Below are 16,809 nucleotides of genomic sequence, written 5' to 3' on the forward strand. Positions count from 1 at the left end.
ATCCACTCGCGAGCTTCCTGATAGACGGAACCCTCCATGTAGAACGCAATGCCGCCAAAAGGGTGCAGCACCAGGCGGCCAAATATGTCATAATAGACGAACGGTTATACCGATGGTCATACACGCTCCCCTATTTGCGGTGCCTACGACCTACCGAAGCCGAGTTTGTACTCCGCGACACTCATGAAGGCCTGTGCGGCGGACACTTGGGGGGCAGAGCACTCGCCCAAAAGGCACTTCGACAAGGATACTACTGGCCAACGATGAAGGAAGAAGCTGTCGAGCTCGTCAGAAAATGTGACAAGTGTCAGAAGCACGCTAACATCCACCATCAACCTGCCTTCGACCTCAAATACCTCGCCAGCCGGTGGCCCTTTGCACAATGGGGCATCGACCTCCTCGAGCCATTCCCACCAGCAGCAGGCGGGCGAAAATTCTTAGTTGTTGCGGTAGATTATTTTACGAAGTGGATAGAAGCCGAACCTCTGGCAACTGTTACGGCCCGAAACATACAAAACTTCTTTTGGAAGAACATAGTATGTCGCTTCGGATTACCTCAGGTTCTAATTTCCGACAACGGCAAACAGTTCGAGGATATCAAGTTCCAAGAGTGGTGCCAGGACATGGGGATTCGGAAAAATTTCACGTCAGTCGTGCACCCACATGCAAACGGTCAGACGGAAGTAATGAACAGATCCATCCTGCGCGGACTGAAAGCACGTCTGGATCGAGCTAAGGGATTGTGGGCCGAAGAGCTACCAAGTGTCTTATGGGCTCACCGAACGACCGAAAAAGCAGCCACGGGAGAAACCCCCTTCAACCTCACCTACGGCACTGAAGCGGTGATCCCGACGGAAATCGAAATACCAACGTTGCGATTAGAAACATACGACGATCGGACGAACGGAGACGAGTTACACACCAACGTCGACCTACTGGACGAGGTAAGGGACCTCGCGCACATCCGAATAGCGGCATACCAGCAGTAGGTAGCCCGCTACTACAATAGCAGAGTAAAGCGATGAAGCTTCCGAGTTGGCGACCTGGTCCTCCGAAAAATTATGGTGCCCGAACCCGGCGTCGGCAAGCTTGGATCTAATTGGGAAGGTCCCTATAAAGTAAAAACAACGCTCGGGGCGCATATGAACTCGAAACCTTGGAAGGCAAACGAGTACCCTGAACGTGGAACATCGTGAACTTGAGGCGATACTACCTATAAACCACCTAGCGAAGTGGACGAAATCAGGCCGTGCCACAAGGCAAGCCGAGGAACTTCAACACATTATCAGCTCGGCAAAAAAATCAGTTCGCGGCATAAAAGACCACGGAACTCTAAAAACCCGACAAAGAAACAGCTCGGGGAAGATGAGCAAGGGAAAAAAACACTCCATTGCAAGAAACAGTACATTGGCAAAAAAAAAAAATTAAAATTACATGCCCGGAGCCACTTCTTCACCATCGGAAGGCACTTCAACAACACCCGAAGGCCCTGCCTCTCCCTCAGAGTCCGGCTCGCCATCGACAGCATTGGCCATCTCCTGAGTTATGCGCGAAGTTGTTATGGCACTTACATCGAGGTCGGGGTATATATTCTGGATCATCCATCGGCTCAACTTGAACCCCCTCCTGTAAGAGTCCACCATCAGATCGTCAAAACGCGGGGAGGCAATGTAGTCTTCAACTGCCTTCTTTTTGGCGTCTTCAATGCCTTGGGAGAAAATCTGTGTTCTCTCCCTAATGTCCTCCTGAAGATACTCGACTTGATGTTGCAAATCCAACTTCAAGTCTGCCATGTGCTTGACAACTACCCCCATGGCCTCGGCGTCACGCTGAGACCTCGCCTGTCTGGCCATCGCGACGCGAGCAGCCTTTTCAGCAGCGTAACCAGCCGCCTCAGCAGCCCGGGTATTTGCCTCTGCAGCACGGAAGGCTTCTTCAGCCGCATGAGCAGCAGCCTCAGCAGCTCGCGCCTGTCGCGAGCTCCTCTCCACTTGGGCAGCCAAGGCATGAATTGAAGAATTCACCTACCAAAAGAAACAAGTGAGCAAATAACAACAGAAGCAACAGAATAAAAAAGGAAGACGGAATCTCACTTACCACCCTGGCATGTGTTACGGGACGGCAAGCGACCTGATTCAAGGGAAGATCGGTCCACGCCGCGACCTCCTCGGGGAAAGTAGCATCCCTACTCTTTTGAAGAGCGTAGTTCGGCATCAACACGCTCCTAAACTCCCCTTGAGCTCCCAAGCCTGAGGGCCCAGCCCGCGTATGAGCAGACCCGGAGTGAGAAGCAATTGAGTACGCAGGAGCGCCCGTATGAGTGGTTTCAGCGAAAGGCGCCCCGGCAGTCTCGTGCACTGGTGGAGTCACTTCGGGCTCCCTGGGCAGATCCTCTGTCGTATGATCTGGGGCTTGGGGCTCCTCATCCAGGGGCAGCTCGGTACGAGTTCGCTTGGTGACCCGCTTCCTCCTCTTCATACCTTGGAACAAACGCCCGCCGCGAGTTTTCTCCGCATCCATCACACCTGCAGAACGAGTTCGACATCAGAAAAAATGAAGGAACAGAGCAAGCAAGAAACCGCATAGCCAGAAACCTACCCGAACTCAGGTCGGCTGCAAAAAGCTTAGCCTCCGTTAAGTAGTGGTGGCACTTTAAGCCTTGTCGTGCCCACTGCCGGAGACCCTTCACTGTCTCTTTATCAACAGTTACGCCCGAGTCGGGAGCGGCCTCACCCCACCCGGTCTGAAAGGGACATCCTTGTGCACTTCGCACGCCGAAATAGTCCCGCTTCCACGCTGGGACCTTGTTAGGGAGATCGTGCAGAAGCTTAAAACCCTGGCGAGGAGAAAGGTAATACGCCCGTCTCCCCCCAGGAAGAGGACCCGCCTGTCTTTTGAGCATCAAGATAGAGGAGAATATCTCTAAGTCCAAGGGGAAATTCTGCTCGCAAAAAAGGGATATCGTCCCCACCAGGTTCCGAATAGAGTTCGGATGAAGCTGGCCAATGGTGACACCGAAGTGGTTTATGACTTCGACGAGGAGGGGATGGAAAGGAAGTCGCAACCCTGTGGCGAGCTGCTCTCGAAAAATCACAATCTCGTCGGGACCATGTTCCCAAGGAAAGCTACCCGAAGGAATGAAATATGTGTACCCCCCAGGAAGATTGTAGGATAGAAGTATGGATTGAAGCCCCTCAGGTGTCATGGTCGAAGGACCAAACCTGTCTAGCATCCGACCTCGGCGGGAGGTAGACGCCAAACTGTCCGAAGCAACTCGGCCCACTAGTTCATAGTCTTCAAGCTCCACCTCGGGGTCACTGAGGCAGTCTGGGGACACGGCTCGGTTGGTGGAACCTACGTCGGCCCTACTCGAAGAATCGTCTGAGCTATCAAAGCTAGACATTGGGGAAAAGATAGATTCAAGAAAGTACTCACCGGAAAGTTTGAAGAACAAGCTAAAGAACCGTGAAGACTGTATAACCAGCCTTGACGCGAGCTGGAAGAGACAGACGCGAGTTGGAAGGTTAGACGCGAACTCGATAGACAATCGCAGAAGTGACAAACCAACCGGGGTCCCCCACTATTCATAACTACAGTAACCAAGAATCGACCGTGCAGACTGAAGACGATCCGACAGCCTACGTTCTTACCAACCGCGCAACCCTTAAAGTCGAGACGTGATTGGCGCACGTCTTTCTGAAAAAAGCGAAACGTCAGCACGTCTTTTTGAAACCGACGTCGCTTCGACACGCGTCTCTTCGAATCTGACGCGCCGCACGTCTCCCGGACAGTCGACGGCGTACGTACAGCAGTGGCATGCCTTTTTGAAATGACCCGCTGTCACGTCCCAGCGGCGCGAGTTGGTTTGAAATTTAAAACGCACGGTCACAACCACCAGCGTTTTTGAGTAAGGCACGTTTCCAGCCTTCTCGAAAACCGAAAAAACCCTAGCAAAAGTGTCTCGTACAGTGAAGGTTTGAAGGACGGGACAAATCTACAACCACCTCGTGAAAACTCCCCTCACCATGGCAAGGCCCTCGGCGCAAGGAGTGGGGGGCAATTGATAAAGGAAAATTTGGCCCGACCTCTTTATTATGAGACACGTGGCAGAAACGACAGCTCGACAAAAGGAGTCAAGCCTAGGCGGCAACAAGGGCACACTCCACCGAACTAACCCACCTTGTAACAGCTCGGGGTAGACTTCGCCCAACTGCGCCTTGTAACAGCTCGGGATAGACTTCGCCGAACTACCATCTTGTAACAGCTCGGGGTAGACTTCGCCGAACTGCCACCTTGTAACAGCTCGGGGTAGACTTCGCCGAACTAACCGCCTTGTAACAGCTCGGGATAGACTTCGCCGAACTACCACCTTGTAACAGCTCGGGGTAGACTTCGCTGAATTGCCACCTTGTAACAGCTCGGGGTAGACTTCGCCGAACTGCCACCTTGTAACAGCTCGGGACACACTTCGCCGAACTGACCCACCTTGTTACAGTTCGGGATACCTCCGAGCTCAAGACCGCCTCGCTCAGCACTTCGCATCATCTTCTAGGCACCAAAGCCAAACAAGTCATACCATGCCTGGCACCAGGGAATTCCGTGCCCGAGGGCGCCACGTCTGACTGACTTGGGATCTGACGTTTTGGCAGCAGCACTCTAAACGGCCACCTGCCACCACCACTGACGCCGCCATCTCCAGTTAGACGGTTAGGCAGTGACGGTTCTGTCTCAGCAGAAGGGACGACAGCCGAGTTGACAAGCGCCAGAGTAATCATACCCGATCTGACAAGGGCCTCGGGACGAGTACGCGAAGCGACTATAAGAGCCCCCTGCCCCCCAATAAGAGAGGTATGCAAAAACTTTGCACTATCTGGTATTACTTTGCTTCTGAAAGATTCTAACTTGAGCTTCGGAGCCTCTACACCGGGTTCCCCTCGGAGCTTTCCCATCTCTCCCGTTTCAGGATCACCACTACCTCGTTCGAAAGCAAGGCAGCGGACAGCTAAGACCAGCCGTATCGCGCTCCATCATAGTTTACAAAATATCTCGTCCAAATAAATACTTAAAAACGTAATAAATGATTTAACAAATAAATCATAGCATTAAGTGATTATTAAAATAAATACTTCTAAAAAATAATTCTACACCTACTTAATCATCAACCACTTTGAGCAACGAACAATCCTAATTTAACAAAAAAGAAAAATAAATAAATAAAATAAAATAAAAATAAAAAACCGTGCAAACGGCGGAAACAGACCCTTTAATTTATAGGTAAGTGCACTAGGTGTTCACGTGTTTACTCCATTTACGGGGCACGTTTTGTTGTTTGTGTTTGGCCAACACATTTATAAGGCAAGTCCGTATATTCCAATTGGATCGTTCGATGACCAATGACTATCACGGTATCACTGTTAGATTAATAGGATGTGCCCAAATCATTCCAAAATTTTGCGGTGATGATTCGTCGGTGATAATGGCTTCTTCCGGATGACCATCATCAATCATGTTTGTTCGTTTGGATAGTTTTTTTTTTTTTTTTAATAAATTACAGATAGAGATAGATACCCTGTAATTTGGGGTAGTGACAGATAAATAGTGTTTCTAATTGATTTAACTGACGGAAGCCGTTAGGGTAGCTTATTTGTACTTTTCTTTTATTGTTTATTTGTAGTTTCTGCGTCTAAAAGTAAATTAGATACACTCTTCCCCGACACGACACTCCTCGGAGACGAAGAAGAACCGCGGAGGGAGAGGGAAAAGAGGTTAGAGGAAGAGATGAGGCTGAGATCGTCTGTGGGGGCATTGCTGCCATTTGGAGCCATGATAGTGCTGGAGTGCTTGGATGTAGGGATGACAACACTGAGCAAAGCGGCTTTGTCTAAGGGGATGAGTCATTTCGTCTTCGTCGTCTACTCAAATGCCCTGGCCACTCTCATCCTCCTTTCTTCCTACATCTTTCTCAGGTCTGCTCTATAATTTCTCCTCATTTTCTTCTCTCCATTTCCCCTCATCTAATTACTTTTATTTCATCGGCTACTTGTAAATCTATCAAATACTGACTCTCTCTCTCTTCATTTTTCCCTTAATTGCAGGAAGAAGAGACTTCCTTTGACCTTGCCTCTCCTCTGTAAATTCTTCCTCCTCGCACTTATTGGGTCTGTAATTGCTTCTGGACAGCTGTAGTCGTTGAATTTTGAATTAGGTTTTGTTATTCTTTCCTCTGAATGCCAAAAGAAACTAGAAAAAAGGAATGGAAGAAACAAGATGGGATAGGGAGATTGATGAAATTGTAGTTGAATCAATTGTAATGCAGGATAACAGTGATGCAGAGCTGTGTATATACGGGTATAAGCTACAGTTCTCCCACTCTTGGATCCGCCATCGGCAACTTGGTCCCTGCCTGCACCTTCATTCTTGCTGTTATTTTCAGGTTTTGCCTTTTCCCCTTCTTCACCGGTCACCACACGTGTCTATTGACATTCTCGATCGTTGGCGTGCTTATTTTTTGGTGGGTTTATAGCCTTTGTACTACGTGCGAAAAGACGTCTGCACATGGGCCCACATAACATCTTTTGTAACACTCGTCAGATATTGAATGGTAAGATCAGGACATGTGGAGTAGATTGTATGGGCTTCCATTAGTGCATACCACGTGCCCCTACATCACATCTTACGTACAATGCTCCAAATGCACGGTTGAGATGGGGAGGGGTGCCAAGTCGGGTTGGCCCGAGTTAATAGCCCTTGGGATTGTTACGGTGGAGGGGGTAAATCTGTTCACGACAAAATGCTTTTACAACAAATTTAACACATTGTATGTCCGCACATCTCATATCATGGTAAGATGATACATAGATCACGGTGTAACTTGTTGAAAAAAATACTACTTTTTTTTTTTGTCGTGAGCATATCGCAGTTCTGACTTCTGATTAAACCGTAAGGCGTTAAGACATCATTTTCTATTTATTCAATTGCGTTACTGTTCAGGCTCTTTGAGCCTGGTTTGATTGCTAATCGAGTTTGAGCCGATTGAATTCGAGCTAGTATTTCTATTTAGAATTGGTTTAAGCTTGAAACACAGACCTTATGTTTTATTACTGAGTTGAGTGAGCTTGAATAGTCTAATATTTGGCTCAGCTTGAATAGTCTAATAGCAGTTGATAGGTTTCAATTGGATGAATATTGATTAATAAGTTATCAGCTTTTTCGATTTCTGTTTTTTGCTTATAGAAAAAGAACTCAAAAAAATTACGAAACTTTTCTTAGTGCTTTTATTGTAGATTAAAGGGAAATCGGATTTGTTCCTTATAAAATTGCATCTCACACCAACCTCACGATACAAAGGCATGCATCGAGAACATTTTCCCATGAATGCAAGTACAGGAAATGTTCAGCATGCACAGCTTAAAATGCCTCATGTTGGTGTGAGGTGTAAGTAGAGAAATCATTTGGAGAGAGTAGTCGGCCTAATAAATTTTTGTAGTAGCATGTCTAGGGGCCAAATTTATAATAGAGATCATCAGCCCAATTCTAGTTGTGCAAAGCTTGGTTGTGTTCGGATTGTTCACAGATCACAGCCTTACATGTGGATGAATAATAAATAAAAAAGTTTACCGATGTATGAAAAATTTCAAGAGGAACACTTTGCCACTACCAGTGGGAGAAAAGGGGGTAAAAACTGAGAATAGATAATCTCCTTTTCGTTGAACAAGTTTGAAAACTGACAAGCTTTATAAATTCTTCTTTGGTTTCGGTAGGATGGAAAAACTAGATCTGAGAAGTTGGAGCAGCCAAGTCAAAATCATGGGCACTTTAGTATCCATCTCGGGGGCCTTGGTAGTTACCCTGTACAAGGGTCCGTCCATCGGAACCACTCTTTCTTCATCACAACTTCCAGACAAGAGATTTCCATCCTCTCCATCCAACTCCTTGACCGGAAATAATTGGATCCTTGGAGGAGTATTCTTTGCAGTTGCTTCTCTATCACTTTCTATATGGAACACTCTTCAGGTATAGAAAAAAATTAAAACAATAAGTTAAGATCTTACTTCAAACTCCATACTCATACTCTAATAACTGTGCTTCTTGTACCTTACAGGCAGCGATTGTTAGAGGGTTCCCAGATGAGACGACCATAGTCTCCTTCTATTGCTTGTTTGGGACCATCCAAACTGCAGTGATTTCGTTGATTGCAGAGAGAGACCCCAATGGTTGGAGTCTAGAGCTAGATGTAAAACTCATTTCAGTTGTCTACTCAGTAAGCAAACAGCAAAACTACTGTCAATTGTTCTGATCGCACCCTCGCCCCCTTAAAAAGGAAAAGCAAAACGAAAGAAAGAAAAATAATAGGATAGCAATTGAGAAATTATTTTCCTAATAACTTGTTATTTTCTCCTCAGGCTGTTTTCGGAAGCGTGATAACTCCTTGGGTTAGTACATGGTGCATAGAAAAGAAGGGGCCTGTCTTTGTAGCCATGTTCAGGCCCTTAGGAATCGCTATTGCAGCATTAATGGGTGTCATATTCCTCGGTGATACGCTCCATCTCGGAAGGTAGAAATCTTTACGTATAGTTTCTATTTTCAGTTCCTTTGATTTGAAGCGATTCTAATTAATTAGCCTTCTAGGAGCTATATATATATATATATAACCATGTTTGGTATCAATTAGTTTTCTCAGGCAACAACACACCACCTTAGAATTCAATAAAGTATTCCACTCTCTATACACATTTTTTTAATGTTATTCGTTACTAGTTAGTCACCACATAAGCTTAAAATGAGAAAATGTTTTCTCTGTTACAAGAAACATCAAATTGACATTTTTTCAATAAATTGTTTGTACAGAACCCAAGTTATGAGTGGTACTTTTAAAGTTGACATTGTTTGAAAAATACTTCAAAGCCACTCAAGCAAATAAGAAAAAGTAAAGAGCAAAAAAAATCAAGCGGGATTTGCTGCCCATTACTCTCTACCCACACCCTATACACCATGAATTGCAGCCACACACCCACACCCTATCCACCATGAATCCATGAATTGCAACCACAAATTGCCATCTTGTATTGTGAGCTCTTGGAAAGGGCGCAGGTAGAGAAAGTGTAAGTCTGGGTTTCGAAAAAAAAATACTTATATAGCACTGATACTTAAAAAACACCTTGAAGAAATAGCATTGATTAGCGTTAATTGATACCAAACACAAAGTCGCTGAGTTTCAAAGTGATATAAACTGATAATCCTGTAAATAGGTTTATTTTGGCCATGTGGCAAGGGGTTTGGACTGACAATTTCATCAGTGAATAGAAGAATTAGGGATTTCTGGGCCTCAATGCACAGTTATGTGCCGCACAAAACTGTGAATGTGTTATTTGCGCAGCTTTGTTTTGTTACCAGCAGATCCAGACTCCCTCAAACTATGTAGAAAGATGAAAGATTCTGGGATCGTTTAGGACTATTGGCTTGCTACAAGTTTCTTTTTTTTTTCTTTTGTTTTTTCAAATTTAACCCATTTACAGCTTTGCAAAGAAAAAAAATCCCACTCTATACATAGTTTGAGCCTAGAGCCAAGGCACTCTATACAAATTTAACCCATTTATAGCCGTTAAATCAGTATAAGCCTAGAGCCAAGGCACTTTCTGGATTGATGTCAATACGGATAGGCTTAATGCAGATTTATGAATTCTATGCAGACCTATAAACATTCAAAATGTCAAAAATCCCACTCTATACATTAATGTCTGCCTGTAAATTAACATCAATTCCAAGCTGGCACCTACCTTAACTGTACTTTGGGCCTAAAAATCTGACCCTAGGTTGAACTGTCATTCTCCCTAGAATATAAACCCTACCGCTGGTCTTGAGCCAAAAACTACTTTCTTGTGCTGATTTTACCAATTAATATAAATATTTTAATTTGGATTAATGTTTTTCTTTTTTGGTTCTTCCTTGTATTGTCTTATATTTTCCTGTTCTTACAAATTATTATTTTAATATTATTGTTGCCGTTATTACACATTTAAACTGGAACAAAATATTACGCCAAAGGTAATAAAGTGAGATGTCGATATGTGTTAATTGTGGATGCAGTGTGGTGGGCGCAATTATAATTGCAGCGGGGTTTTATGGTGTGATATGGGGACAGTCCAAGGAAGAGAAAAATAGAGAAGATGATAAAGTTGATGGTTTTGGGGCCTCCGTGGACAAAATCCCCTTCTTGTCAAGCCAGGGAGAGGTGGTGGTATAATAATACTAACAATGGAAAGCAAGCCAAAATTCAGAATGATGCATCTACTGACTCTTTACTCTATCCTATATGTAAGCCCTTATGACTAATGGGAAATCCTACATCCCTTTTGTTACTGGTACATTTCTCAATTACTTAAAATCTCTCTCCATAATTTCTACCACACATTAGGAAGCCTCTCTGGTTTTCAAGCTACCTCGGTTATGTTTGGTTTGAAGGAAAAGGTAGGGAAAGGAAGGGAAAGACAAGGAAACCAATATAAGGTTTGTAAAGGTTTCTCTACCTTTTCCTTCCTTTCCCTACATTTTCCTTCAAACCAAACATAGCCTAGTGTACTTTCCTTATCTGGTGCTATTGCATGAGGGATGTCTTCTGTGTGGTGATGTTTTAAATTCCCAAAGCTCTCTTGGTTGTGCAACTTTCCATGGCGAGAAAGAATGGGGAGGGGGAGAGATCGAGATGAAGCAATTCAAGACCTTGGTGACACGAAGAGAGCTGGGACAAGTTCTTCTGTATGAGAGGGTCTTCAGAATCTTCTCGTTTCGGAGCTCTCGATCTTTATAATGTATATGTTTGGTTTCGTGGACATTTATTGTTTCAAGTGTTTATTTTAACAAGTACTTTAAACATTTTTTGTTTTTATTATTTGGTTGAGCATAACTTTAAATATTTTTTACTTTACGGCTCAAATTAGCACCCCATAAACTATGCCACATAAGCATTTCATTTCAAGAAACATCTGGGCATTGGGGAAAATAAGAATTTAATGTTTCCAGGCGTCTGCTTTTTAGTGTTTATTTGATAAACAGAGAAAGCAAACAGTCTCAATAACACAAATGGCCATGTGGCTCTGATGTGATAGCACTTCTTCAATAAACACCAATGGAACAAAACATTCCCAATAACTCAAGATGTCATCAGAACTCCATCTGCCATGACTGGAGCATCCCGTTGCGATGACAAAGCATCCTTCCCCTTCCATTCTCCCCTAGTCCCTACCTCCAAACTATCCTTCTCAAAACAGCCTTCTTCCCTTCCATTCTTTCGTTCCCTTTCAGATCGAGTAGTCATCCTTAGAGATACATCCCAACCGCCACAATTCTTCCCTTCTTTCTTCCATTTACTGTTTTCTTGACAAGTGTTAGTAAGGTTTTCTTCCCTTATTTGGAGAGATCTCAATCGCTTGGCAAAAGGTAGGAAGCACTGGATAGATCATCTCATTTCTATGAACTCCAACTTCAGTTAAACTCAAGATGTCGCTGGAGCTCCATGGTGGCAATAGTAGCTTTGTGTGCTACAAATATTGTTATTGGTTGTGGCAACTCTCACCTGCTATTCACTTTGATAATGTATGTCTTTGCTTTTACTTATAATTTATGGGTTACTTGTGTTTTTATTTCATGGATGCTGTGCATCTGTTTTGCTGGACTCAGCTTTAGGCACAAGGAATAGGTGGAAAGATCGAAACGTACAAGATGAAGAGCCCCCCTGTGTGGGCTGCATACTTGCATTTCAATAGTGTTGAGATAAAACAAAGGGTTTTGAGCCGTTAGGAGAGGATGTACTGAGATGTCAGTGTTTGGTCGGATTAAACGACTCATACTTTTCTAATGGCAGATCTACTCCTTTGTCAACAAAAGGTTTGATGAAGAAAAACTTGCCGGGAAGAGAGATTCGGTGTGATGTAATCTGCTATGGCACAAAATATGAAGGAATAGGGCAATAATTCTTCCCCATAGGCTTTCATCGGTGATGGCTTCTGTTTTAGAGGGTTTTCTTCATTGGATATCAAAGGATAGTCCACATTGCCATAATCGTCAAAAACAGACAAAGCTTTAATGGTGTTAGTGCTTGAAACTAGGATCTTTTTCCTACTACTTTTATAAAGATTAAGGTCAAATTTGCCTTTCACTTGTTCTTTTCTTTCCTGGTGAATGGCTTTTTAGAACTTCTCATGTAAATGTTTCTTGTTTTTTCTTCTATAAATGTAAAAAAGATGTTGATGCGAGGAACTTCGCAAGCATTTCCAATTTTCTAATGTAAATATTTTTTATAGAAAGGGTTAATTGCAGATTAGTACCCGTCGTTATCATTCCGTTAGTTATTTGTATCACATGACTACAGGTGAAGCTTAATTTTTTAAATGCCAAAATTACCCTTTTAATATTTTTAAGACCATTTTACCTTGACTGTCTTCCCCAGCAATGACTAGAATTACTTGTCTTTTCCGGCAACAATGATAGTCTAAATCCCCCTTTGTTAAGGATTAAATAACTATAAGAAGGATTACAACAAGAGTAGTAACTAGTTAATCCCTCTTCCTAACAACAACGTTGTCTTCTTCAACAACATTTTTTCCATATAGCACAGAAAAGTTAGGACATAAAAAGTGAACAACAGTGACTAGCAAAATAGAGTATAGAAAATGTTTTATTAACGGGCTAATGTTTACCATAATGAGAAGCTTAAATACTTTTTGATTGGAAAGAAGTTTCTACACCATCAAAAATAAAAATATCTTAAAATATTTTCAAATTTTTAATTTATAAAAAATATAAAATATAAAATTTCAATGTACCTATTTAAAAATTAAGGGAAAACCTTCCAGAAATTAACTCCATCTTAGCATTTCACTTCTCCTAACAACACAAGATAGCAATTGAATGGATGTGCTTTTACTAAACTATCGTTATTAAGACCTATGTTATAGTATCCTATTATTATAACATATTACCAATGTTCTAGTACCTATGTTAAAGTTTCCCTATTATGTTATAGTGCACTTTATATAATTAAAGTAACAATTTGAATGCTTTGTATGATAACCTATCTACTTCAAGTGACATATGGCATATATTATAGTACCCTATTATTGTTGAGGGTGATATTTCGGGTTTTGTAGAGACAAAAACATAAAACGGGTGAAGGAAAGGTCATGCAGATTTACCTAGATCCTAAAATTTGATCTAATAGAATATACTTGAACCGGAGCTGTTATTAAAACCAAACACCAACTAGACCCATCACTAATTTTATTAATTTGGCCTATTCATATCTAAACCGAACCTAACCCATTATTAAAATTTGATCAATTTGATCTATTTTTATAATTATATAATATTCTATGTATTGCATTAAAAACTTTATTTATTAGATTATATTAAATTAAAAGAGTAAACAAATATTATCTGGATTTTCTACTAATTCTCTTGCAAATTTAATTTATATCAATTCAATAACTGTTTTTAACCCATCGTTGACCCGGATGGTTGAACCGTTCGAACTGTCACTCAATCGAATTTCTAGGTCCAGTTCTTATAAAACCCGGCATTGCCCCAAAAACTATTGAAAAGTCAATAAAATCGTTGATCCAAATGGTTAAGCCATCAAACTGTTGACCCGATCACCGAGATGCAAGTTGCAAACTAACTGTGTATGCAAACTTCAAAAGGCCATAACTTTGCACTCTAATGTCCAATTTAGGTGATTTTTTCTTGATTTTGGGTAACTTTTCAAGATCTATGCATCCCAAGACGCCTTGCCCCACATTTTCATGAAAAAAACCCTTTTTTGGCCTCAAATTGCAATTTTTAATGTTTTTATACATAAAAATTAGAACTGAATTAAAAATATAAATTAAATATAAAATAATACTTATATCATGTCTAAAATATAATTATACATTATTTATTGATAAAATATGTATTTGTACATGTATACACACGCACAAGTTGATGTGGCACAGTTTGACCAGTTCAACCTGGACAGTCGAACCGATGACCCATGACCAAGAGGCAAAAACGGTTCGGCCTTTGGGTCGGTTTTTAAAACACTGCAATAACCTATGTATAATTTTGGAAATTAATTAACATAAAATGTATCTAGGAAATAAGAAAAAATAAGTATTTTTGGATGTCCATAGAAAAATTAAAAAAAATATATCAATTTACTATAAAAACCTAGATTATTAAAATATACTTAAGTCATAACAATTAATATAAAAATCAATATAACAATTGGTATATGTATTACAATATAAAAGCAACTTAGAAAATTAAGTTATTGGTAGTTACAAATATAGTCGGTTAGAAAAATATTAAATCATATGTCAATTAGTTCTTTGTAATTTAGAAAGACATTGTTTTATTTAATTTTGAGTAGTCAAAATTTTTATTTTCCTTTTGAAAAAATAATTAGAAATTCTTCCATTTAATTGTTTTGGATAATTAGTACTATGGAACCTATCCCCCCACCCAAAAAAACTCCCTATGGGATTTATACAAATTTAAAATGTTTAGAGGCCTTAAAAACTTCCTACACACCCAACTAGAGAACCTATCCCAAGCAATTTGTATAGTAAAATATAACACCATTTCCATTTTAAAAAAATTCATAATAATATTTTTAATCTTAAATAAAACTTGAGCTGGATTCAAACCAATTTGGCTAGATTAAGAATGTCATAATACTGCTATTTCAATTTGACTTTTTTTTTGTATGGATAAACAAAATTATTTCACTTTCACTTAAATTTTGCTAGATTAAGAATGCCACCCTTGCTCACCTTAGTTTCTCCCTTCCCCCTTTCCTACTCTCTCTCTCTCTCTCTCTCTCTCTCTCTCTCATTTTTTCCTCTCAACTAGACTTGTTCATGGGCTAGTCTCTGTATTAATAAAATATACTCAGGCCCTAGCTGAGGTCCGAGCCCGGCCAAAAAATTAGAAAAATATTTTTTTTTCTTTTTTATTCAATAAACAACTGCTTTATTTATATTAAAAGACATCAAAACCTAAAAGATAATGAATGATCTCACTATTACTTGAAAAAAGAGAAGAATAATAAAGAAAATATATAATATAATAAAACATATTTTTATTTATTATACAAAATATATTTTTATTATATAATACATTATCAAGTCAAGCTTGGTATTTTTTGAGAAAGCCCGAGCCTAGCTTAAAAAAAGGTCATGCCCGATGTTTTAGGTCTAAGCCCAAGCTCATAGGCTTGAAATCCTGTCCAAGCCCGTCTTAGATAAGGTCGGGCCCATTGGGCTACCTGGCCCATGGACAGGTCTACTCTCAACCAATCTCATAGATATTTATTTTACCCTTTGTTCTATTGTAAATGTAAAATAAAGAAAATATTTGGTGAAAAAACAACAAAAATATATCTCAAATATTTCAGTCTAAAAAAAAATTCTGCCCATTTTACATATTTAAGTAAAAAGGGAGCTTCAAATAAAAAAAGGAACACTTCTGATTCAAATAAAAAATTCATCTGACGTTCCACATCTACTTGCACTACACAATTGTCACTTTATCCCTTTTAATTTCACATGCAAAAGGAACTGAGACTAAGAAAAGATCTATGGTCAAGAAGTAGACATATGGCTTTGTAGGACCCAATGTCCACTTCTATCAGATGTCAGTTGGAATAAAGGTGTATTGAATAAAAATTAGGCTGACATAAAAGTATGTTTAATAAGTCCAGCATGCCATTCAGGAGCAGTTTGATCATAAAAATTACATTAATGCTAATGTGGACAACTTCAGTCAATGTACATTAATGGTCCTCTAACAGATGGTGAGTTTTGGAAAACAAAAAAATCATTGGCATGGGATTCCCTAAGCGTTTTGAAAAGTTATGGTGAGTTTAAGAGAAATGCTGAAAGGTCATGGTGAATTTTAGACAATTTCCCTTATTTTTAAGGTACATAACGTGAAGATCTTATTCCTACAAAAGATTCTAATTTTTTAAGGGAAAATCTATGATATGGAAAAGATATGGTATGGAAAGAGTTTTGACCAATCAAAACTCACTCATGAATTTTTCTTTGGTGGATTTTGTATTTGGGGTAAATTACACATTGGTACCCTATACTTTGGGGGTAGTAACAAATAGGTACTTGAACTTTCAATTGCAATACTTGAATACCCTGAATTTTCAAAAATAGGCACTTGGGTTTATCCATTAAAGTTCCATCAATTAATGGAACGTCTCCCTACGATGACATTATCAAGTAGCAGAACGTCTCCCTACAATGACATTCTCACATGGACAGCAAATATCATATTCAAATTTTCTGACAATAGGATTCTCTAGTGATGATTTTACTTCGTAGAATTATCTAAGAAATACACAAGGACATTTTGTGGATTTATGTAGTGTTTAACTGATGGAATACTAAGGGATGGACCCGAGTGTCTATTTTTAAGAATTCAGGATACTCAAAAGTTATAATTGAAAGTTCAAGATAATTATCTGTCACTATCCCCAAAGTACATAGTACCTATTTATAATTTACCCTTTTTGATCTTGATCAATAAATTAGGAATTTCCATTTGGTCTTCACCTACCAGTCCTTTTTGCTTCTAGCAGATCATTTTCAACATTTTTACATTTTCTCACTTTTGATATGTATTCCTGTTGCAAATAGTATGAAACAGTGGTCACTTTTGGCATTTTTTCAATATTGAAACAACTTGGAGTTTGAAGTTTGAACACAAACAGTGAGGTAAAAACATAGCTCTTGCTATTTTTCCCTTTTATGTTCAAATGTAATT

At 40.4% G+C, this 16,809-nt stretch overlaps 1 protein-coding gene across 1 annotated transcript; it reads left to right on the top strand.

The window, feature by feature from the left end:
- Positions 1 to 5,622: 5,622 nt before the first annotated feature.
- On the top strand, positions 5,623 to 10,888 carry LOC148862895 (WAT1-related protein At4g15540-like). The gene is made up of 7 exons (XM_088980408.1): positions 5,623 to 5,966; positions 6,096 to 6,158; positions 6,317 to 6,433; positions 7,761 to 8,013; positions 8,102 to 8,260; positions 8,403 to 8,554; positions 10,087 to 10,888. The coding sequence occupies exons 1-7, from the start codon at positions 5,779 to 5,781 to the stop codon at positions 10,241 to 10,243; spliced, it is 1,089 nt and encodes a 362-aa protein (XP_088836534.1). The 5' UTR covers positions 5,623 to 5,778; the 3' UTR covers positions 10,244 to 10,888.
- Positions 10,889 to 16,809: the final 5,921 nt, after the last annotated feature.

The sequence above is a fragment of the Nelumbo lutea genome, chromosome 3 (assembly GCF_056320005.1).
Source record: "Nelumbo lutea isolate HS-2025 chromosome 3, American lotus-T2T, whole genome shotgun sequence".
NCBI classification, from domain to species: Eukaryota; Viridiplantae; Streptophyta; class Magnoliopsida; order Proteales; family Nelumbonaceae; genus Nelumbo; species Nelumbo lutea.